The sequence below is a fragment of the Neolamprologus multifasciatus genome, chromosome 3 (assembly GCF_963576455.1).
Source record: "Neolamprologus multifasciatus chromosome 3, fNeoMul1.2, whole genome shotgun sequence".
Classification (NCBI taxonomy): Eukaryota; Metazoa; Chordata; class Actinopteri; order Cichliformes; family Cichlidae; genus Neolamprologus; species Neolamprologus multifasciatus.
The window spans coordinates 39,741,633-39,766,626 of record NC_140441.1 but is presented as its reverse complement, the minus strand read 5'-3'; the positions used below and the strand labels follow the sequence as shown (position 1 = coordinate 39,766,626).

General features: G+C 40.6%; 1 protein-coding gene across 3 annotated transcripts in view; it reads right to left on the bottom strand.

Annotated features, from left to right (window-relative positions):
- Nucleotides 1-16,765, bottom strand: part of LOC146523132 (protein NLRC3-like) — a 28,462-nt gene extending 11,697 nt beyond the window's left edge. For all 3 annotated transcript variants that reach the window (XM_085144754.1, XM_085144763.1, XM_085144772.1), the window contains exons 1-7: nucleotides 11,622-16,765; nucleotides 3,515-3,652; nucleotides 3,332-3,430; nucleotides 3,122-3,229; nucleotides 2,861-3,007; nucleotides 478-556; nucleotides 96-315 (exon numbers count right to left, since the gene is read on the bottom strand). In XM_085144754.1, coding sequence (XP_085000880.1) covers nucleotides 96-315; nucleotides 478-556; nucleotides 2,861-3,007; nucleotides 3,122-3,229; nucleotides 3,332-3,430; nucleotides 3,515-3,603 — 742 coding nt within the window. In that variant the 5' untranslated portion in view covers nucleotides 3,604-3,652; nucleotides 11,622-16,765. The remainder of the gene's footprint in view (nucleotides 1-95; nucleotides 316-477; nucleotides 557-2,860; nucleotides 3,008-3,121; nucleotides 3,230-3,331; nucleotides 3,431-3,514; nucleotides 3,653-11,621) is intronic.
- Between the last annotated feature and the right edge of the window lie 8,229 nt (nucleotides 16,766-24,994).

Genomic DNA, 24,994 nt, shown 5'->3' with positions numbered 1-24,994 from the left:
TATGTTTCGCAAACATCTCCTCAAAACATGGATATTTGGCTACATGTTGGTCCATCTCTTAAGACAATAGGATTTTTTTATAGACATCCTCTTACTGTAATACAGACGGTCAGCCAGCTCCTCCTGCTTCATTCTCCTCAGGAAGTACACTGTGATCTTTACAAATGCCTCTCTGCTGCTCCTCTGCTCTTCATCTTCACTCTCCAATAGCTCCCCAACCTCTCTCTGACTGTCTTCTGGGTAATTTGAACTCATAAACTTTTGGATCTTCTTCAGCTCATTCTTCACAAAAGTGATGATGTTGTCCTCCAGGAGCTGGAACAGAATACTTTAAGAATGACCCAATCAGACTGAAATGACAGAGCCAAACATCATATCCATGTTGGACACACTGACAATCCACTGGTCTACAATGAGCAGCATGGAGATGCCTGTGAACAGAATAGATGTAAAAGTAGTTGTTGTACATGTACAGACCATAAATATGGAGTCCAGGTGTGTTTGATGCTGCTGGACAGACTGACCACTGGGAACCTCTGAGCTCTCCTGGTCCACTCTGTGGAGGAACAATGAAGAATTAGTTATTGGCCAGTCCGACCGGTTTTAAAGGGTTAAACAGTTTGCTGGCGTGTGGGACAAAAGAATTTTTAAGTCTGTTGGTTCTTGACTTTGGGAAAAGCAACCTGTCACTGAACAGACTCCTCGGGTTGTTTATGACCGTGTGCAGAGGATGCCCAGCATTGTCCATAATGTCCAGTAGTTTCTTTAATGTCCTCTTCTCTGCCACTGTCACCATCTGGTAAAAAAGGATCTCCTTTCTTATAGAGAAGCCAGAGACCAGAGTGAGACCTGTGTGCGCTGAGCCCAGTTGCGAACTGAGAGTTACTGTCTGTGAAAAACTCCAATAAAAGATCATAAACTGTCACAGCTGTGACGGCAGACGTGTGGTGTTATGAGTAAGGACCCAAGATACAGGCACTGTTGATGAAATCTAACAAATGGCAAATCTTAACAGAAGAAATAACCAGAACAAACACGAACATAAAATATTATAAAGAAATACAAAACACTGACTCGTCAGACTCAGGACCAGGACATAAACACGAACACTATAACAGTGTGTGGTGTCCGTCTTTACAGACACTATCTTTATTTTTTTTAGACTGCGATCAGCTAGCTCTGAGTTCCCCTCTGACCTTATCAGAGGTCAGGGGGCAACTTGGAGCATAACCACCATGAAAAACCAGTCTGCAGACACCGGGGAGGGAGCCTTTCTAATTGGTAGTCATAACTATATTTATATGTTCTGAAAGGAAGTCATAAGCTAGACTTGTTGCATACCTTCTTGGGATAACCTGATGAATTAAAAAACAATTAGAATTAGAAAATCAAATAATAATAGTAATCAAGAAATTATTAAAGCAAGTAGTAAGTAGTAATAACTAATTAGTAATAAATCTTAACAAAATTGATTCATATACCCATGGACATGCACAAACAACCACATATATGGACATACATATTGATTGAAAAATGGGAAGTAGGTGCAAACATAAATGGAAATACATGACTAATGTCTTCTGCTGCACACTTTTTCTGTCCAGGCATGTCCGGGTATGTTTGGAATCATTGAAAAATGAAGCTGTTGTCAGTCAGATGCTTTTCCTTGTGCTATTGCATTGTGGATCAAACTCTGTGTCCATAATTCATCATATTTGACAAGATCTCCGACACCACTGGCTGAAATGCAGCCCCAAACCAGAACACCTCCGCCATTTTTGACAGATAGGTGGACTGTTGTACCTCCCCTGGACCTCCTCCATACACACTATTGATTTTTACCTGAGCCTTTTTATGGTGCAATGATTCATAGCACAGTGTAATGCAGCTTAACAAATAAACTAGCTGAAAAATTTCTCAGAAAGTGTCCAGCAACAACTGGACTGAAGTTAAAATTATTGACTAATTAATGATTAACTAAATTACCTTGCCAGAACCAATGCAAACACTGGATGAACATGCAAACTCCACACAGAAAGGCCAGATGGTGAACTTTAGCACAGAACAGTGCTAACCGCTATGCAACAATGCTGCCTCTTGAGTATTTATTTTCTTAAGTTATTCATCTTTATTTATTTATATTTATTTGATTAGACTGAAATCAATAAAGGGATGATTGGTGGGAATAGTTTGATTTACATTACATTTTACAGAGTTAAATGTCTGAATGGTTAAACTGACCGTAAAGTTTGATTAATATCTGTGATGAATAGAATTTTTTTTTCTAAACTCTTTTTTACTTTCTGTGTTTAGTTTTTGGCCAGATGGAATGAAACGCATTGGTGATTTCAGTGTGTGTATGAGAGCTGTATTTGTGTTTCAGTTGATTCGCTTATCATTTATTGGCCCCTATTCATTAATTATCCTATAGTTTGTGATGTATTTTTAGGTGATTCAGTAAGTTAGTCATGTTTCTTTGCTTTGCAGGCAAATAATTCATGTTCCATTTGATTTCTTTATGGTTAACACCACTTATCCTAAATCCAAAGTACTTCCAAGAACAGATAATGATCCAGCTCAAGGGACAATCTCTTCACCTTCTGCCTTTCTGTTGTCTGTTTGTGTTTAATGTAGTTATACTTTAAAAGACTAAGCCAGGGATTTTCAAGCTGTATGGTGCAGCTGTAATAGGTCCATGCAAACTCATGGTCAGGTGCTGATTTAGAAAATATTCAAATTCCTTTTGCTTTACATTTTTAAAACATGAGCACGAGCACGAGCATCACTTCCTGTTTGCTGAAGTGGATTTCTAACAACATCAAGCAGTTAAATCAAAGAGTTCATGTTACTAACAGCTCACCTCTCTGCAGCAGACAGACACTGGGTTTTAAAATTAATGGGGTCATCTTTAGACCAGTCACTCTTTAAGGACACACAGCTTGGTTCAGGTTCATGTTTACGTTTAGTTCCTTGTTTTTTCCTGTATGTCCTTTGAGCCATTTGTCTCCTGTGGAGATACATATTAGAAACCATGAAACATAAAAACAATTAATGAAGCATCACCATCATTTAAGTCAGACCCCAAACTGACATCAGAGAGTTCATTTTGCTAACAGCTCACCTCTCTGCAGGAGACAGAGACTGGATTGTAAAATTAATGGGGTCATCTTTAGACCAGGCACTCTTTAATGACACACAGCTTGGTTCAGCTTTGAGTCTCTGGGGGATCCTAAAAATAAGTGAACATTAAACATGTATAATATATAATGTGCCTCGCTGTATATAAAAAGCAGATAGAATTTTAGACATTCTAATATTGACAAGAACCTACCTTCTCTCAGATGTCCTTGCCCCCTCTGAATTATGAAAGAAATCCTTCACCCGTTTGCTCTTTAAGGACACAGAGCTGGGTGGAGGTCCAGGTTGGTTCCTGTGAACAATGATGGAGCAGTGATGTGAGTGCTGAGCTGTGACATGGAGAAGAGTCATGGATAGTTAGGGATGGTCATCTCACCTCTGAGCTTTGGCCTGGCTCTCATGTTCCCCACACAGAGTGGTTTTAGAGGGAGGGACTCCCTCCTCTCTGTCCTCACACTGATCCATGCCGCTGAATTCACATCCACATGAGATCACACACACTTTCTACCTTCACCTGCAGAGGAAACACAAATCATACATGTGCAAGTCAACTGAGAGCTGCAGAGGTTATGTCTGATGTGTTGGACTAACATCCATCTGAGACACAGCTTTCATCAGTTTACTACAAAAAGTGTCACAGAGCCCAGTTCAGCCTCCAAATCCCTCCATTACTGTAGTCCTACAAAGCAGCAGGTCAAACATGGCTGTAGAAATGCCAGAAAGCAACACTGCCCAGTGTCCCAGGTTAATTGGTTTTAATGTAAACTTGTTAGATCCTTTAATGTGTTCCAGATGTTGCATCTACAGATTTGTCGGTTTCTCGGAGTAGATTATGGTCAGTGTTGGGGAGTAACGGAATACATTTACCGGTGTTACATATTTAAAATACAAAATATGAACTGTATTCTGTTACAGTTAACATTTTAAAAGGTGGTGTTCAGAATACAGTTACTTTGTTGAAATAAATGGATTACACAGTGGTCTTTTCCTGTTTTATGTGTTAGGCTATGCCCTCTCTATTTTTGGTAATTTCATGCCGGTGGAAACACAAACAAAACACGCATTAAGAGGCTCTAATGCCTGTATGTCTTAATCTCGTGGCCCATGTCAGCTCTACTTGCATAATACATTATGACCTGAAGACATATTTTGAAAAATTATTTAATATGAAGGTAATAGTCAGAGTGTTACAGGCATCACCCTAAAGAATGTAGCCTCATGGACAGTGTAGTCCATGCTGCTGGGAGAATGAATGCATATACCCGTTATGTGTCTGTGAGCGCCAGGGAGGGAGAAAAGGGAAAACTACAAGTTGTCACCGAGCAGAAACGGGAGCTGGAAGCATGTAAATATAATAATAACCACTGCAGTCAAAAAGAGTACCTGATAAGCCCAGTTGTAAGTAAGCTATTAAAACTTGACTGTACACTTTGTTTGTGTTTTCCTCGACTACGATCCTGACACGGAACCCGACGTATTAGTCAGAGGTCCCTTTACTACGGTTCAGAGCCGCGGACCTGTTTTATATGCGCACAGGATAGTTTTCTTTACGAGATCGCTGCAAAAAGTGCAGCCTTACCTAATGTTCACCCTACTGTTAGTCATTTTATATTAAGATTTAAAAATATAGTTGGTATTGGTATGGCAGGTGACCTTCCGTAATAGCAATAAATCACACAGCAATAGTAGTTGTAAAAAGCTTGATAATATATTAAGTAATCCAAAGTATTCAGAATATGTTACTCTCATTGAGTAACGTAACGGAATGCATTACAAAATACATTTTGGAGCATGTATTCTGTAATCTGTAGTGGAATACATTTTAAAAGTAACCTTCCCAAAACTGATTATGTTACATGATTTAACCAGATTAAAGACCTCAGAGAAAAAAACCTCTCTCAGGTTAACATGTATATGTGTATAAATGTCAGTATTATCCTTCAATAACCAAAATTTTTTTTTGATTAAATTTATTTTTACATTAGTTAAAATAGTAAAGCAGCCCTCTGGCTGGACTCAAACCTTTGAGTCTCTGTGACATAAATTTACAAGTTGGCTTTTTCCGTCTGACACCATCAAGCAGATCACCTGAGCTTTGAGTATACCGGCAAACATGGTGTTAACTCTGTCAGCTGTTTAACACCTACTGCAGATTCAGAACACATGCCCATGATTCCCGGTGATGGTGTGAGACTGAGGACAATCCCATTATTGAATAAGGTGTTATGGGGTGGCACGGTGGTTAGCACTGTTGCCGCACAGCAAGACGGTCCTGAGTTCAATTCCACCATCAGGCCGGGGTCTTTCTGTGTGGAGTTTGCATGTGTTTCTGTGTTTGCTAGGGTTCCCCCTGGGTACTCCGGTTTCCTCCCACAGTCTAAAGACATGAAGTAGTGGGGATAGGTTAATTGGTTAATCTAAATTGCCCATAGGTGTGAATATGTGAATGTGAATGGTTGTCTGTGTCTCTGTGTGTTGGCCCTGCGACGGACTGGCGACCTGTTCATCACAGCTGTCACTATGCCCTGCTTCTCGCCCTATGACAGCTGGGATAGGCTCGTGCACCCCCTGCAACCCTGGAAATGATAAGCGGAAGCAAATGGATGGATGAATAAGGTGTTATGTAGAACACACACACAGTCTGTCAGTGTTGTGTGGGTTTATCTCTTTAACTCAATAAATGAGTGTTTCAGTGATTCAGAAATAAACTGGTAACTCCACGACAGCCATCTCACAAATAAACCTGTTCTTTGTTTCTCTGTTTGAGACCATGTTACTGAGCAGGCAGGTGTTAAACAGGTGAACAGGTGAACACCCTGGTAAACTCAAACATCCATTTAGCTGCTCAGTGCTTTCAGAAGGAAGATGTCAGCTTGTGATTTAAATCACAGCAAACACACATGTTCAAGTAAAGCTAGACGGCTGCTGTTGTTGTTTATCTGTAAAGTCTTTCAATTGATCAAATTATGTCAGAGTCTCACAGAAATTAATGAATCTGCAACATCTGGAACTCAGAGACTGGGATATGTAAACAAATCTAGACCAATCAACATAAAATCCAGTTAACTACTAGGACCAAGCTGACTGCTTATAGAGTTCACACTTTAACTGCTAGCTTCTCTGCTAGCTAAGCTAACTACTGTTACATTTCAAAGTAAAGAAATGATGTGATGCTGCTGGGAGGTACGTCACAGATTAGCAGCATTTAGTTATTCAGCATTATATTCCATCCTTATTATCTGCTACTCTCACCTGACAACTGTTTATGTTGTTTTTCTATTTATGTTTATCTGTACGGCTAATATGTCATTCACTAGGTGGGCCCACATCGTTATTTTAGGATTGACGGAGTTTTAGTAGCTAAAGGTGAGTGCTTGGACATGAACTGAGCTGTGGTTTGGGGAAGGCCTCGAAGGGGACTGGCGATGGCTCCCAGGCCTGGCCTATCCCCATGCACTAAATAGAAGTGAAGAAGTTAAAGAATTGAGATACAGAAAAGAAGGAAGGGAGGGTGGAGCATGTAAACGAGAATGAACAGCTTGTAGACCTGGGGGAACCTATATAGGTGAAAACCGGAAGGAGCGTGTTTGGAGGCGTGGTCCCACTCCTGAAATTCCAATACATAATCTCCAATAATTGGAATCACATATTTGTGTTTTATTGTTTACTGCACACAGTGTGTTTTAGAGAAGTTTTGGAAGTAGTACTCTGATATTAACACACAAAAAACTAAGGCCCTTCACAGCAATGCGGCCTCATTCATACTATGCACTATACCCCCATTTTAACCCTACACTGGAGGACAAGAGATCGTTGTCATGGTAATGGGAGCATTGCCAGCAGAAGGATCATCTTCAAATAGGAGAAGCCCAGAAAGTTACAGAATAAACATGAGCCACCCTAAACTGTTTTGACCAATCACCTAAGTGTCTGGTTTATCCCACATAACAAGAAGATTTTATTGTTTGGGTGTGGGGCTCTTTGTTTGTTTGTGACTCCTGAGCGAGCAGAGACATGGCAGCTGTTTTTAAAAAAAAAAAAATTAAACTTTTTTAACACATCAAGAACATTAAGCCAACAGTTTATTAACTCTGGTGAAATTATGAAAAGGTATCAGCGCTGTCACCTATATTGTGCTGGATCACCTGTCATGGTACTGGGTCTGCGACCCAGTGTTGTGTGCATTTTAGTTTTATTTCACTGATTGTTGTACTTTTTCTCCATGTTTCCTGTTTTATTTTGAAGGAGTCTTGTATTCTCTGTTCATTGTAATTAGTTTCACTTCCCCTGTCCTGTCATTGGGTTCATGTGTGTCAGCTGTTTCCCCTTGTGTTTCCACTTCACCTGATTACCTCTGGTGTATTTAAGTCCTCTGTTTTCTGAATGTCATTGTCAGGTCTGTTGTTTCCACAGCAGTCTTAGTCAAAGTCAAAGTCATAGTCATTGTCATTGAGTTTCATAGTGTTTGTTTCACAGTGTTTCTTAGTTTGCTTAGTGTTTTATATTTAACTCCTGAAATCATGCAAATAAAGGATCGCTTTTTGTTCAAACTGCACTCCTCTGTCAGCATCTAGATCCTGAAATAATAGCACACTGGTGAACCCCGGTGAACGACTTGACACAAAATGGACCCAGCAGATGCTGCTCGGCACTGGAAATGATTTCTGTTCAACCTTTCCAGTTTGAACAAGAACAATCCGGGAGAGAGAATGAAAACAGTCAACCAGTACTTAGTTTAGATGAAGATGAAAACAATCCGTCACACCAGGATGCGAGAGTGAGGGAAAACTACTGGTGTATGTGGCTACTGCTTGCCAATGGCAGCGGCGACTGAGAGTGTTTGTTGTAAAGAGCTCAGTTTTATGGCAGCAGCAATCCATGGTATCGCATAACTGCAAGATAAAAACATTAATAGAATTCAAATTTTTATTATACAGTGAAATTACAATATCGTTATTTTTATAGATTCTCCATGCAACACCAGTGCACCAAAACTTTGAAGCCGTCGTGCCAAGCTAGGTATCCCCGAAAGAATTTGTTTCCCCTGCGTTGGGAGCATACACTGGCCTTTTGAAATCATGGACTAACAGTATCCCACATTCGTGATTTTTAGTTCATAAACACTTCTTATAATTACTAACTACTCCAGAAATTTTGGAGATGTTAGCTCTTTATACGGTAAAGTTACAGTGGGATACAAATAATATCAGGGTGATTCTACCACAATTTGTTCCCCCTGTCCCAAGACGTATTGCTCCTGAAATTTTGGAGGTTTTATCTCAGTACAGTTCTGTACAGTTACAGAAGGATACAAATAATGATCAGTCAAAATGTCATTGGTTTATTTAAATGATCCCATCCGATGTTGTACCAAGGTCCCAACGCAGGGTAAACAAATTCTGTCGGGGAGACATAATCTGGCACGGCACTAGCAAGCAGTACCCGCATGGACACCAGTAGTTTTCCCTCACTCTTGCATCCTCGTGTGACGGATTGCTTTCATCTTCATCTAAACTAAGTACTGGTTGACTATTTTCATTCTCTTTCTCGGATTGCTGTGGTTCAAACTGGAAAGGTTGAACATAAGCTGCTGCTAACTGTGAACTTGATGCGGTGCAACCGTGTGACGTCACTACCCAGAGTGCATTGAGAAGTAAAGTTCTACAAGTGAGTCCTCTTGTTCTCACAAGTCTGAGCTCCTCACTGGACTTCAGCGTCATACCAACAAGTCCAGTCAAGAGCAGTCAGTGAGTCCTTATTAGGACTGGGTTTAGTGTGTGCGACTGCAGCCTGAGACTGTTGACTCCTGATAATGTGACAATACTCATCAGGAAATATTGTAGATTAACAAAAAACTGATGGAGTGATTAGAGGAACAAATGACTTTCAGTCAGGAGTAAATAAGCAATTTTCAGTAAAAACGTGAGAAATGATGTTTAACCTTTTTATTATGTTAAGGGTCAATTTGACCCATTCCAGTTTTTGTGTTGACCAAAGTACTAGTCATCCTTTCTTTTTCTTCATGAAAGTTTATGACCTTTTCTCATCTGGGGTCATGAACTGGTATGTAAAATATGGACACTGTGATGTGTCCCGGAATGTCTCTGCAATGTTTGTATTGTGGAGATACAGAAGTTTTTTATTGCTGCCATATAATCTGCATCATTATAATTGCGTTGATAACATTCTTTACAGCATTATTTCCTCTAATAATATTTCTCACAGTATTGATATTGCATTAAAGTTGTTTATTGAAGATGTCCATTTGAGGATCCTTCCATTAGGTAAACTTTTATTACAAGTACGGTTAGAAGTATTTCATACACATTGCATATTTGTGCTTATTTCGAGTTGATGTTCGGTTCATTAAGGGTCTTAAGCTTCACTAGCGCGACTGTCCAGGTGATACATGCTGAGGGAAACTGGAACATAGAAGGATAACTGCAATGCATGCTTACAATACATATAACACATATAATCTAGGAATGTGTCAGGTCTGAGGCCTTAACTTATTTGGTGTCTTACTATATTTTACTCTACTTGGCAACAGATGACCAGTCTATAATTAGCCCCAGAGGTCCTGAGGGCTTGAAGTTTATTACCTTGTATGGAAGATGTTATAGGAAAGAGAAGTTCTATGTCTGCTTATAGCTATTAAAGATGTACAAGATGTACGATGAACTGTGACTAAGGTCTGGAACCTATTTTAATCTGTAATTGACGCCATGGGGGGGGGGGGGGGGGGGGGGGCATGTACCCCACTGCTTTATAAGTATCCACAACATGTAATTTGGTCAGAAGACATATGCTGAGGATTTCTCCGGGCTGTTAATAAACTCATCGTTTGATTGCACACCTCCGTGGTTTGTCTCACTGCTCTACATTGATCGATTTCGCGACAGCTTTGGTGGAGAATGCGGGCAGTGTAGGCTTAGCGGTGTTACTTTCCGCGGTGGTCGAGCCGGATTGGTGGTCAGACGGGCAGACGTCACGGGTGGTTTCTTGACTACTGTGGGCCCACATAAAAAAGGTAAGGCACAAACCTCTTAAACTGAAATTGTGCTGCATTGGATGTAATTCTAAAATTGTAGTCAAGAAGTTACTTGTTGATCTCTGTTTTGAGTTTTGCCTGAGTGAAAGTGAAAGTATTAAGTAGTGTTGCATTCAAGGTTGACTCGTAAGAAACAGTATTGAGCTAAAAGTAACTCAAGACCTTGTTTTAAGGAAATAGAGAGAAAAGAGACCAATGTGTGATTAAAGAATAAGAGAATATAAGAGTTATTGGTCAGTTTATGGTTTAATAAGTGTCAAGTTCAGAAGTGCAGACTTGCTCCCTACTGGAGACGTCCAGTAGGTGGTCCGGCGTGGCCGTACTGGAGATTGACCATCTACCAAGACTTGGGACCTTGGTTTAAAATAGGTTATGATCAGAGGATCATTTTGAGATACACTTATTTGTGAGAAAAAGAGTAATACCGGACGCAGAGGTCCGGGGAGTTGACATATGATTTAACAGACTCAAGCCAGCCATGAGCTTGAGGGAAACAGTAAAAACTTAGTTTGAAACACGTCAAGGTTTACTGTGTTGAAGTAATTTTGATGATAATGCTGCAGGGGCTGTAGTAGTTTCATCCGTATCTAGAGAAAGGCATGCTCATTTCGGGATCGTGCCAAATTGAATACTCACGTACAGGGGATCTTCTTTACATGAAATGTATATGTCGTGGTGAAACGGAAGAAACACCTTATGGTTTTACAGTGGCTGCAGAAATAAGACGGTCAGACTTCTATAGCTTTTTGTTCCGGAGTTTCCTTATATTTAGGTGCTTGGTAATGTACAGTGCAAGACCCGGCGAAGATCCGCATGAGGCAGAGAGGGCATTTTCTTCCTTCTGCGAGCGTGCATTTAATGGGTTTGAAATTCAGTATCATTGGATAGGGTAAATTACGCGTTGCTGAATCAGAGAACGACTAGTAGCGTCTGAGGGGAGCTCCGCCGCTCCATATCCGGATCAGCTGTGATCCACGAGTTACAGTTGAAAACAGTGACGTAAGAAACTGTCTGAAGTGATCTAAGTGCCGTTGGCTGCAGGCGGTGTGTGAGAGGCTTTGAAGTCTCTTTTTCTTTCTCTTTTTCGGGTTGAGAAAGTGCGTAGTTAACATTTGGGTGCGGCCACTTCCCCTTTCTGAGACTCTGAGTAAAAAGAGTAATTTCGGACGAGGAAGTCCGACAGAAAACACCTGGTGCTGTCAGGATGTTTAAGTGACAGAATTTCAGAAAATCGAGTCAGAAATGGTTTTGTGGCTCTTGGTAAACTGATTTTGAAGGAAAATCAGTGTTTATTGTGCTGAAGTAACAGATCCGGCATGGTCTGAAGGGAAGAATCAGCTGTACAATTCTGAGTTTGCAGCGTTGTTGATATTAACAGATCCGGCGTGGTCTGAGGAAAAGAAATAAATCGGTGAATGGTTGATATACTTACATGAATTTGGTGGATCCGCAGAGGTCCAGAAGAATAACCAATGCGGACTGTGTTGGTTTGAATGTTGATAAATGATCCAGGAAGAATTGCCCTGGGTCTGTGTCTGTGTGTGTGTTGTTGAGTAACAACATGCACAGTTAAAATTGGGTGCTGTTCCTTCCTCTTTTTAGTTTCAAGACACGAAGGCTGTTGGTTTCATTTTAAGGTTGGATTAAGAATTACTGTGTGAGGAACGGTTTCACTTTTGACTAGGGAAATAATATGCTTACTTTTGGGTCTACGAGAATTGAATTACAGTGGGAAGGGGATCTTCTGAATGCGCAGGTTGTTTGCTACTGTGAGACAGTGGAGAGACCTTACAAAGTTACCTTCTTTCACCAAGTAAGAGTGAAAGATCTCGTAACATTCCGGTGGAGATGCCGGGGTAAAAAGAGTGAGCTCGGACGAGGGAGTCCGAGAAAAGGACACCTTGAGTTGAGCAAGGTGTTTAACTGACTCAGGATTTCAGAGAATCAAGTCAGCTGTGATCTTGAGTTCTAATGGTAAGTTGATTTTAAAGAAAAATCAATGTTTACCAATTTGAAGTAATTCTGAAGATATTACTAGATGTGCTGTGATACAAGTGAAGAATAAGTTGTGTACATGTGGATACACAATTGTGTTGATATGGATGGATCGGCTGCGGTCCATCCGATAAGTGAATGCTGGGTAAACTGGAGACAAGAGCTTTTAATTCATTCCAGTATTCTGCATGAGACCTGTTACTCCTGGTGCTCGGTTCCACCGGGACCTCGGTCCAGGGTGCTGGGAACGGCCTTCCCGTCTGCAGCTCGTGTGGCGTAAACCCTGTGGATTGATTAACGGAGCATCTTATAGTCATTAGAGCAATTGACAGAGCTGAGATCCAATTTAGCCCTGTCTGCGCACAGATTTTAGATAGTTTGTTTTTCAAATTTAAGTTCATCCTCTCTACCTTCCCTTGAGATTGAGGATGGTACACTGTTCCAAACCTGTGTCTTACTCCCAACATCATCCCCACTTCTATTAACCCCGATTCTTTTTCCCCATGACAAAACAGAGAAAACCGACTCATAGTGTGTTAAAACATTTATCTTTCTTTTATTCAATCATCTTCCGGAAGAGAGAGACCTCTGCACAGCTCAAACGCCAGTTGCAAGAGCTCTCTAACATTAGAACCATAAACTGTGCTTCATATAGGTTTTATTTTGGTACTTTACACGTCACACAGTCTCAAACATTGCTTATATGGCAAGTTCCTCATTTCAGTGTCTTATCTATTAATATGGCTGTGCACTAAAACTTCCTGTTTTTCAGTCTGGCTGAGCACTTAGTTTGTGAGTTAAAAGTGGCCTTGCTCTACAAGCCTTTATTAAAGTACATAAAACAATATGATGAGCAGATACACATTAAAAAAATATTTCTCTTATCCCTAACAGAGGATTTCATCTAAGATGGGGTCTCCCTTTTTCATTTCTCACTTGAGGAATGAACTAATTCCTAATTTAGCACATTAAGCTTACTTAAATACAATCCAATTCAATTTTATTGATATAGCGCCAAATCACAACAAAAGTTGCCTCAAGGCGCTCCATAGATACAGAGAAAAACCCAACAATCATATGACCCCCTATTGAGCAAGCACTTTGGCAACAATGGGAAGGAAAAACTCCCTTTTAACAGGAAGAAACCTCCGGCAGAACCAGGCTCAGTAAGGGGCAGCCATCTGCTGCGACCGGTTGGGGTGAGATAACAGAGACTTTTAGGAGAGAGACCTAATATTTAATAATCCAAATTTCACTGTTTTAATCTTTAGTTCAGATGTGGATTCTGTGTTGTTCTTTCTTTGTGATTGTTTATGTTTAAGTTGTTTATTGCTGGCTTTTAGTTTGTTTTTGTCTGTCTGGGAGCTGCCATAGTCTCTATGGATAAGGATTTTTTGACGGGGTAGCATCAGGAGAGAAGCTCCAGAGAGGCATGTTCCATGTTAAAAGCTAAAATGTAACCAAAGAGATTATGCTAAACAAACAAAACCTTTCAATTGTCCAACCCTATCTGTCCCCTCAACAGGTTGTATGTTTTCAATGTATCCTAATTATTTTGTCACAAAAATAAATCAAACAAATAACTTAAGCTGTGTGACAGCACCCTGCGTTTACACCGGGCTGTGAGCTGCCCTAAATCTACTTCCTTCACAAAGACAAAGCAAACTGTGTTTCACCTCTACCCTAGAAATAAATCTATGTAATATCTTGACAGGGGATTTCTAAAGATCACCCCGTAGTTCTTCAGCTGAGACACCTGAGTTAGAAAACACTAACACTGCAATCCTTTCACTCGCCAGGGGCAGTCATGGAACGCAAGACCTGCGTCTCATCACTGTCTGCGTGCTTTATTTATATAAGCTTGTGTCTGTTGTGTGTGTGTACAAAGATAACAGAGTTATTCTCAGAACTCAGAGCTGAGGTTCCCCTTTTCTATCTGTATGTTCTAGAAGAGAGGAAGCTGCTAGTTGGTAAAATCTTTGCTAGTTTTCCCCAAGCATATCTTTTCTTCAAAGTGTCCCACAGTTTCCCTTTAAGTTTGGTATACAGCTTCTTATGAACACCGGCATTTTATCTTCTACACAGGATTTAGTTCATTTTAATCCTTTAACTTAAACCTGAAAATAACAATTTCTGCCTCAGTTTTACAATATCTAAATTATCAAAAAACCCAAACGTCAGAAAATGATCCTGAAACCCATTTCAAATTAAACCTTAAATATTTTCATTTAAAAAAGAAGTAAAATATTATTTTAAATTCAATTCCATTCAATTTAATTTATATAGCACCAAATCACAACAGCAGTTGCCTCAAGGCGCTTTATATTGTACAGCAGATCGTACAATAATGAGAGCTGCTCCATCCAAAGTGGGATGGATGCCGTCTCTCCTAACAAGACCAGGTTTCCTCCAGAAGGTTTGGCAATTATCTTTGAAGCCCACACTGTTTTTTGGATACCACTCATACAGCCAGCAATTTAAGGAGAACATGCAGCTAAACATGTCACTCCTGGTCTGATTGGGGAGGGGACCAGAGAAAACTACAGAGTCCGACATTGTTTTGGCAAAGTTGCACACCGATTCAATATTGATTTTAGTGACCTCTGATTGGTGTAACCAGGTGTCATTGCTGCGACGTGAATTATGATTTTATTGAATTTACGTTTACCCTTAGCCAGCAGTTTTATATTTCCCTCAATGTCGCCTGCTCTGGCCCCTGGAAGACAATTGACTATTGTTGCCAGTGTCTCTAGCTTCACATGTCTGAGAACAGAATCACCAATTACCAGAGTGTCACAGAGTGGTTGGGTGTATCGCAGAGTGGGGAAAAACGGTTAGACACATGAACAGGTTGGTGGTGTACCTGGGGTTTCTGTTTAAGACTATGCTTCCTCCTCACTGTCACCCAGCCGCCCTCTTTCCCCAGCTGCTTGGGGTTTGCTGGGGAACAGCTAGTGGGGCCTACGCTATCTTCGGCTGCACCAGCTACAGGGGCCTGGCTAGCTACGGATAAATCAAGGGTGCGAAGCCGAGTATCCAATTCAGTAATCCTGGCCTCCAGAGCTGCAAATATGCTACATTTGTTACAAGTATCATTACTGCTAAAGGAGGCCGAGGAGTAACTAAACATCTGACACAATGAGCAAGAAAGTGCAGGAGGGACAGGTGAAGAGGCCATGGTGCTAGCGAGTCGGCTACGAGCTAAGCTAAGCTAGCGAAACAGTACAGACACAGTGAGTGAATACTTTGGCTATAAGTTAGGTAGTGAGTACACAGAAAGTGTGAAGCACAAGAAGATTATACTATGAAAAAAAGTTTTGAACTGTTTATGAAAACAGTTTTTAATTAAATTGCTAAGCAGATAAGCTACTCAAAAACACCACTGTGTTTGAGCAGGAACAGGACGTGATACTCTACCGCAGAGAGAGCGAACACCAAGTGACAGTGCCACCAAGAGTCAGGAGTTGCATTGAGTCAGTAATTAGGTTTCAGTTTCCAAACTGATTAAGATGAAGCTCCTTTTTTCCCTTTAAATGTTGCACCGACTCAATTAGTGAATTATAAAACAAAAAGCCTTAAACATTTCTAAACTGTCATTTCAGTTAGTTATCACTCAGGTGTTAGAGCTCGCCATAACACAGAAAGTGTCCTCATCAAGGTCATCATGACTAACAGCTGATAGATAAGACTGCTCAGTTCTGTGCGTTTAGATTTTTTTAAAGTATTTAAGAATGCAGTCAGTCAACTTCTCTTTTCTCCTGCACTGTCTACAGACCTTTTATTAGGATTCATGATCTTGTTTTCATCTCTTTGATTCATCAAACAAACAAAACTTTCTCTGTGGCCATACTGAATGCTTACTTCTCTGGCAACCCTCTTTTATTTTTGATTTACATAATTCCTTCACAGTTAGATGACACACAGTTATATGTCCCTCTGCTATAAAAACAATCCTGTGCTGCTTAAACAGGGGAGGCATGACCAAACAATGATCACAAATTTCCAACCATCCTCCCCTGACTCTCAGTTCTGCAGCACAATATACATATGAACAGGATTAACAGAGAACAATATATAAAATGTACAAATATACAAACTGGTGTAAAAAAAAAAAAAGAAGAAGAAGAAGAAGAAAAAGTAAATATGTAATAAATAGTGTTATGGATATCAGATGACCAGAAAGTCCCCTGATTAAGTTCCTCTTCAGATACTAACATCTTAGCAATCACTGTTTCATGAGAGTACATATAGAAAACAACACAAAACAATAGAGCATGTGATCATCTCATTAATTAATAAAATATTAATAAAATATAAAAATAAAAATGCTCTTCATTAATAACGTCAGCTGTTTCTGGTTTACTGTCATGTTCAACACATAAATATGTGATGCAATACTTCGAGTGTGTAAGGAAAAGGGGAAATATTTCAATAAAGCAGATGTGCTTCAAGAGAGCAGAGAAGAAAAGCAACTTTTAGTGCTTTAAGTTAAAAAAGCAGGTCAAACCTTTCAAAACAACCTGTTTCTAACAGTTCATGAAAACATGAATTCAAAAACAGCTCTGCTGATTCCAGAATTATACTCACACACTAACAGATGGAAGAAGGTTTAACTCTCGTTGGTCCAGCTGTGAGTCTGTTAGCGTGAACTATGGAGGGGAAGATTTATGCTGTTTGTGCTCGAACTACGTTGCACACAGCTGATGTTAACCATGAAAATATTACAGACGGAAAAAACATTACCTTCACATGCAGCTTCACACGGAGACGATCATCTGACACCAATTTCAGGAAAGAGAAGTGAAACACTCCCAGACATGTTTTTGAGAAAGTTCAGAATCAGCTAATCAGGAACTGGTCGATTAGGAGAATATTTTCTATTTTATGTTTAGAAATATCCATAAAATGTTAGAGGCATTTGATGTACAGTGGGGCAAAAAAGTATTTAGTCAGCCACTGATTGTGCAAGTTCCCCCACTTAAAATGATGACAGAGGTCAGTAATTTGCACCAGAGGTACACTTCAACTGTGAGAGACAGAATGTGAAAAAAAAATCCATGAATTCACATGGTAGGATTTGTAAAGAATTTATTCGTAAATCAGGGTGGAAAATAAGTATTTGGTCACCTCAAACAAGGAAAATCCCTGGCTCTCACAGACCTGTAACGTCTTCTGTAAGAAGCTTTTCTGTCCTCCACTCGTTACCTGTATGAATGGCACCTGTTTGACCTCATCATCTGTATAAAAGACACCTGTCCACAGCCTCAACCAGTCAGACTCCAAACTCCGCCATGGCCAAGACCAAAGAGCTTTCGAAGGACACCAGGAAAAGAATTGTAGACTTGCACCAGACTGGGAAGAGTGAATCTACAATAGGCAAGCAGCTTGGTGTGAAAAAATCAACTGTGGGAGCAATCATCAGAAAATGGAAGACATACAAGACCACTGATAATCTCCCTCGATCTGGGGCTCCACGCAAGATCTCATCCTGTGGGGTCAAAATGATCATGAGAACAGTGAGCAAAGATCCCAGAACCACACGGGGGGACCTGGTGAATGACCTGCAGAGAGCTGGGACCAAAGTAACAAAGGTCACCATCAGTAACACACTACAACGGCAGGGAATCAAATCCCGCAGTGCCAGACGTGTTCCGCTGCTGAAGCCAGTGCATGTCCAGGCCCGTCTGAAGTTTGCCAGAGAGCACATGGATGATACAGCAGAGGATTGGGAGAATGTCATGTGGTCAGATGAAACCAAAGTAGAACTTTTTGGTATAAACTCAACTCGTCGTGTTTGGAGGAAGAAGAATACTGAGTTGCATCCCAAGAACACCATACCTACTGTGAAGCATGGGGGTGGAAACATCATGCTATGGGGCTGTTTTTCTGCCAAGGGGACAGGACGACTGATCCGTGTTAAGGACAGAATGAATGGGGCCAAGTATCGTGAGATTTTGAGCCAAAACCTCCTTCCATCAGTGAGAACTTTGAAGATGAAACGAGGCTGGGTCTTCCAACATGACAATGATCCAAAACACACCGCCCGGGCAACAAAGGAGTGGCTCCGTAAGAAGCATTTGAAAGTCCTGGGGTGGCCTAGCCAGTCTCCAGACCTCAACCCCATAGAAAATCTGTGGCGGGAGTTGAAAGTCCGTGTTGCTCGGCGACAGCCCCAAAACATCACTGCTCTTGAGAAGATCTGCATGGAGGAATGGGCCAAAATACCAGCTACTGTGTGTGCAAACCTGGTAAAGACCTATAGTAAACGTTTGACCTCTGTTATTGCCAACAAAGGTTATGTTACAAAGTATTGAGTTGTATTTTTGTTATTGACCAAATACTTATTTTCCACCCTGATTTACGAATAAATTCTTTACAAATCCTACCATGTGAATTCATGGATTTTTTTTTTCACATTCTGTCTCTCACAGTTGAAGTGTACCTCTGGTGCAAATTACTGACCTCTGTCATCATTTTAAGTGGGGGAACTTGCACAATCGGTGGCTGACTAAATACTTTTTTGCCCCACTGTAGTTTGACTTGTTTTTGCTGCACTGTTGTTCTCAAATCTTAAATGAGTTCACTTTGTTGAAGATCAGGAAAACTCAAGCAGTTTTTTAAGCCAGTGAAAATATACTGATGGTCACACTGACATTTAAATTGTTCGCTATGTAACATGGAGAAAATATTCCACTTTAAAAGTTGCATATAGATAAAACACAAGGCGCAGTGAGTTTCCCTTTCCAGACAAACCAAGTGTAAATGTTGTCACGGTGGGGTGCGCAAGTGTGTTCGTTTATATGACCCAGAAGCAGACGCAGAGAGAGGGGTTGCAGGTGTTAACAAAAGGTGAACCTTTATTTGGCTGTAAGCAATAGCAAACATGAACCTAAGAAAACGAAGAAGACTGAAAACACTCAGACTGAGTAAAAGACTACGACAGTTAGACACCACGAAGAAACTATGAACACTGAGTAAACTGTGAAACACAATGACTGTAACAATGATGATGATAACCTGACACTAACTGAATGGAAACACACACACTAAATACACATAAGGAGTGATCAAGGGAAGTGCAATCACATGGGAAAGCACCTGACAACAATGATGACAGGACAGGGGAAATGAAACTTAATATGATGAACCAAAAAACACCGGACTCTTTCAAAATAAAACAGGAAACATGGAGATGTAAACATGACAATGAGAATCACACAGACCTAAAACATGACAGATAAGACACACGGAACAACCAGGGGAACTTTGACACAGGCGTGATCACACAAGGGGAACCTGATAAACCATGAACTAAAACTGTAAACTAGGCATGACCGAATTTATCTAGATTGAAGAAAAAAATGGAATATAGATGAAATAACAGGATAACATGAACTCAGAAATACTGGGTCTGTGTTGGTGCTGAAATGAGAAGTTTTTCTGTTCCTCTTTCTATCACGACCACAACAGGAAGAAGACTGATTTCTTCAGGTTCAGATTTCATACAGTATGCAGTAAATTGTGTGTCATATACTTGTGCAGTGTGTAGTTTACATTTGTGTGAATCATTTAACTCCTCTCCTCCTGAAAGTGAAGTGATTTTTGAGTCCCTAACGATAGAAAAGTTCTTCATATTTTCTGCCTTATAGCAAACACAAAGAAACATAGAGCACAGAGACTCAGACTGCAAATAAATAAAGGGTTTTACACCATGTTTACCATCCATAGAATGTCAGCGTTAAAGGATTCTGACCAGGTGTCGTAATGATGCAGGACTTCATGTTATCCAGATGAATTCAGGATTAATCTGGCTTTTCTACGCTGTGAAGTTTTGATCACTTCTTAACTGGGATATTGCCACAGTAACTTTTCCTGCAGTTCCTTCCTACTCACTCAAATGTGAAATCCTATTTATCCATATTATATATTCTGTATTTTTATATGTGTATATGTGTATATATTGTGTATTTATGCTTATATCCTTACTCTCATTCCCCTTATTGTATCTGTAACATGCAACTTCTGTCGGTGCTGTGCTACTGGCAACTGAATTTTCCAGAGGAACCCACTCAAGGAATTCATCAACTTTCATCGAATCGAATCTAATCTAATCTAGATCAATCAGTTTTCCTAAAAAAGTCAGATATCAGCAGCATCAGGTTTCCTGTCTGACAGCAGTGTAGTAGCTGAGGAAGGCTGAGGATCATGTTCAGCCGGTGCTCCTCTATGAGAGTCCCCAGATCTGGCACCTCCAGGAGACTTCCTCTGAGACTGGGACTGTTGAACATCCTCATCATCACTCCCATGAGAGCGACTGAAGCTCAGAGGTGTTTCTCCACCTTAAAGAGAATCAGAGGTTCCTGTGAGATGCAGGACAGGAACGTGTGAAAGCCCTCACCATGCTTTCATGGAGAGGGCCCACCTCCTTCCTACCTCCTTACACCATTACTTTCTCCTCTTTCCTTTACTCCTTCATCATCTCTCCTCTGTCCTCCCTTTCTCCTTTTTACTTCCTTTTCTCTCCTTTCCTCACTCCCTCTATCTCACCTCCTCCTTCAATCCTGCTTTCTTCCATCAGTCCCTTGTCTCCTCCTCCTTTGTCCTTCCCTCCTTCCTCAGAGTCTTCCTCAATGAGATGAGCCCATTTATAATGTTTATTGTGTACATAAAATATTAGATTCACGTGTGTTTAGTAAATTATTTTATTTCACTGACACTTTTTCATCTCAATTTTTTTTAATTTTTACTACTTTTTGTATAAAGTTTTAAAATAACTTTAATTTCTTGTTTTATTTTGAAAATCACAGCCAGTGATGTAATGTTATTAAATGAATGTTAAATGCTTCCTTTGTTGTTGGTTTAATAAAGTTCATTATCTGTATTTCTATAAAACACTTTTCTTTACTTTTTTTCTAAATCTTTTAAAATGTATCAAAATTGAATGAAGAAACGTCTCTACATCAGGCTGCGAGGATGCCGTCCATGCTGTCGCTGGGCAGAGCCTGGGCTCGTGGTTCTCCATGGAAATGGAGGCATCCCTCAGAGAGATTAAGCTACAGCTGATTGACTTTATTAAAGTGGTTTCCTTCATTAAGATGTACATTTGGGATTTCTTTGTTTTGAAAAAAAGAAATTTGACTTTGTGAACTTTTTGATTTGACAGATCAGATGAAAAGTGAAAAGTATAAAAAGCTCTTTAATTCTGCCCAGAGCTGAAAGCATCCGTCCAATCACTGATCGGCAAGACTGCCTGAAGGAGGCTAGAAAGAGAAGTGTCACAAACAGCTCACAGCCAGTGAGGTGTTTGTGACACTTCAGCATCTGCACCAGCTTCCCTGCTCATTTCAAATGTCTCAGTGACATCAAATTTCAAACGTTTGTTTAAAAGCTGGAAAGTTTCCAGTTTCAGAGTTTGATCTGTCATCTCTGTAGGATTTTACCTTTAATATGAACACTGAACTGACTGCAAATCACTGCTTTGTCTGCTTTTTATGGACACTTTACAAACTTCACAGGAAGCCATGAAAGATTGCAACGGCCACTCTGCTGGAGGAGAACATCAGCTGACTGGGAGCAATGGGAAACACACTGAGGCCACCTACAGGACAAGTGGGGAACAGCAGGGTGCTTTGAAAAAATGGACTGGAGATGGCTTTAAGTGTTAAACAGAAGAAACATCCATGATGTCTAAAGATCAGCTTCTTTTGATGTAGGTTTTTATTATTATCGGATGGCTACGGCAAGTACGGCTTCTTCTCTATCAGTTTCCAACTTCTGTTTTAAAGCCCCCACATGTGCTACCACAGCAGCCTTTTTAGCATCTGTGTTTAACCTGGTCCATTATGTGGTTGAGGACACTGCAGAAGATGTTTAGCGGGAAGGAAAAACTCCCTTTTAACAGGAAGAAACCCGTGGCAGAACCAGGCTTAGGGAGGGGCTCAACTTTCTTTATTAAGACAAGATGGCGCCAGTGTGCACGGCAAGCTGTCTCCACTTCCTATCCGAGTTCCGAGTTCTATCTGTTGCTGGCTATTTTGTTTTCTATATGTTTCCTCGATGTTACCACACTAATCGTTTATGATCGTCAAACGCTGTTCGATCTCCAATCTCTGAAACATCATTCAGCAAACCCGTACTCGAAACCGGGAAATTACACCCCGTTTCCCACAGACACGACTGCGTGCCTACGCCGCTTGCCTTTTTTCCTCCCCGCTAAGAAATGCCCTAGACACTGGGACTCTCCTCAGCTCTTTCTGGGACAGTGGCGCGGCTGCCCCTCTGTTGGTCTTCCTTGGTCTCTTGTGTTCTGGGGGCCTCTGGATGTCTGGAGTTTTGATCTCCTCCATACCTGCTTCATGCCCTGGAGGACGGGGCAGTGGCCCCCCACACCCTCTAGCAGATCATTACATGAGGGAACCTTTTAAGAAAACAAGCGCGTCCATGCTCACAGGTGTACACATGGGTGATCACACACACAAACTACACCCTTTTTGGCTCCTACCTCAATGCACACTGTGCTGTCGATCTTACGTGCTGCACAATAATGTTTAATATTTAGTATTTACTGTCATATTCCCATATATCATTGTGATGTGGTTTATTGTATTACTCTCGTTTTCTTCTGCTTGTTTTCTTTTTTCTTTCTCAACAGGTGATCCAGGTGATCGATATATGTATTTTTTTTTTTTTTTTTTTTCTTCTGCTTATTCTGTTGGTTTTTGTTTTTTGCCCTTCTCCCCCGTCCCTCTTCTCAACTGTTTTTCTTCCCCTCTTTCTTTCTCCCTTTTCTTTCCCCCAGTCAAGTCTGTCCCGTATTCAGCAAGTGAAAATAAAATAAAGAATAAAAGGTGAATCAAATGGACCATTACGGCAAAGCTGGGATGGTCAATTTGGTAAAGAAAATCCGTTGGGCATCTTTCTTCGCCTTTAGACAATAATTCTGATGGCAAAAGAACCAAACGGGACAGGCAAAAAAAAAAAAAAAAAAAAAAAAAAAAAAAAAAAAAAGAAATGCCCTAGACAACAGGGAAAACGGAGCGGCGTCCGGACTCACATCAAAGCCTACTTAAAATTACATGGAGTAATCAACTACCATGCCATTTCGGATATCTTTCAACCCCTATTTTCTTCTCACGACCAGCACACCATCAGACTATTCCTTTTTTTTTTTTTTTTTGCCTGTCCCATTTGGTTCTTTAGCCGTCAGAATTGTTGTCTGAAGACCAACAAGGATACCCAATGGATTTATTTTGCCAAATGGATCATCATGGCATTGCCATATTGCCGTATTGGTCCATTTGATCGACCTTTGTTTTTATTATTTATTTTATTTTATTTTCAGTTGTTACAGACGGGACAGACATGAGTGAGGGATAGGAAAGGGAGAAAGAAAGAGGAAGGAAAAGAAAAACAGAAGGGGAGAGGGACAGTGAGAAAGGGGGGGGAAAAAAATATCTCCGGGATCACCTGTTGAGAGAAAAAGAATAGAAAACAAGCAAAAAAAACCAAAACAAAGCAACATACTATACACAACCCCATCGCATTAATCTAGCTAAGTGTAAACAGCAGTAGATACTAAATATTGAATGTTGTTGTGCAGCACGCAGGACCGACAGCGCACAATGTGCTTTGAAGTAGCCACCATCAGACTATTCCGTCATCAATGGACCCGCCAAGTCGGACAACTTGCTCACTCGGAGTTACCGGCCGATCATCTGCGTACTAGAAGCTGGATGTGGGCTCGTAATACAGAAAGTCATAAAGTCAAACATAACTTAAAAACACCAGTATAGACTGATGGGGCCCTGACGGTAAAAAAAACTACATTCCCGAAAATAAAACAGAAATTATCATCTTTGACAGTCACATGCCCTTGAAACAGCTATCGGATATCTTTGGATCCTATGCCAGTCATCTTTCATTTACTGTCAGAAGCCTTGGAGTAGTGCTGGATAGTTCTTTCAAATTAGACAAGCAAGTGGCTGCAGTGGTGAAAACTAGCTTCTACCAACTACGCCAAATTTCTAAGGCAATGCCCTACTTACGACATAATGACCTTGAAAAGCTCATTCATGCTCTTGTTACTTCGAGATTGGACTACTGTAATTCTCTTTATTTAGGCCTCACCCACCCTCTCCAACCTTCATTGGCTCCCCGTCAAATACCGTTTTTAAAATCCTTTTATACACTTTTAAAATTTTAAATAACCTGGCACCCAGCTACTTAATCGACCTCCTTGACCTATACATCCCCACAAGAGCACTCAGATCCTCTAACCAGGGGCTCCTAATGCAACCAATGTCTCAACGGAAGACTAGAGGGGATCGTGCTTTTGCTTTGGCCACACCAAAACTCTGGAACAGCTTGCCGATTGATGTCTGTGCGTCGGAATCCATCCAATCCTTTAAATCACGTTTAAAAACCCACCTGTTTAAGCTTGCCTTCCAAACAACTTAGTTTTTAACTTTTCCCCGGTTCATGCTTGTTGCCACGTCACCATCTTATAACTGTATTTTCTTTTGCTGATAATTGTATTTTCCTGCTCCTTTACTGCTGTAACCCTGCAAATGCGGCTCATCTGTGAAGGCCTTTGATGTACCTGGGACTTTTAAATGTGCTATAGAAATAAAATTGAAATTGAAACTGAAACTGAGAGATTAATAATGACTATAAATACATTATACATTGGCAATAAACTGGACTGGGCTACAAACACCACAGCACTTTACAGAAAGGGCCAGAGTTGCCACTATTTTCTGAGGTGACTGAGGTCCTTCAACATCTGCCGGACAATGCTCAGGATTTTCTATT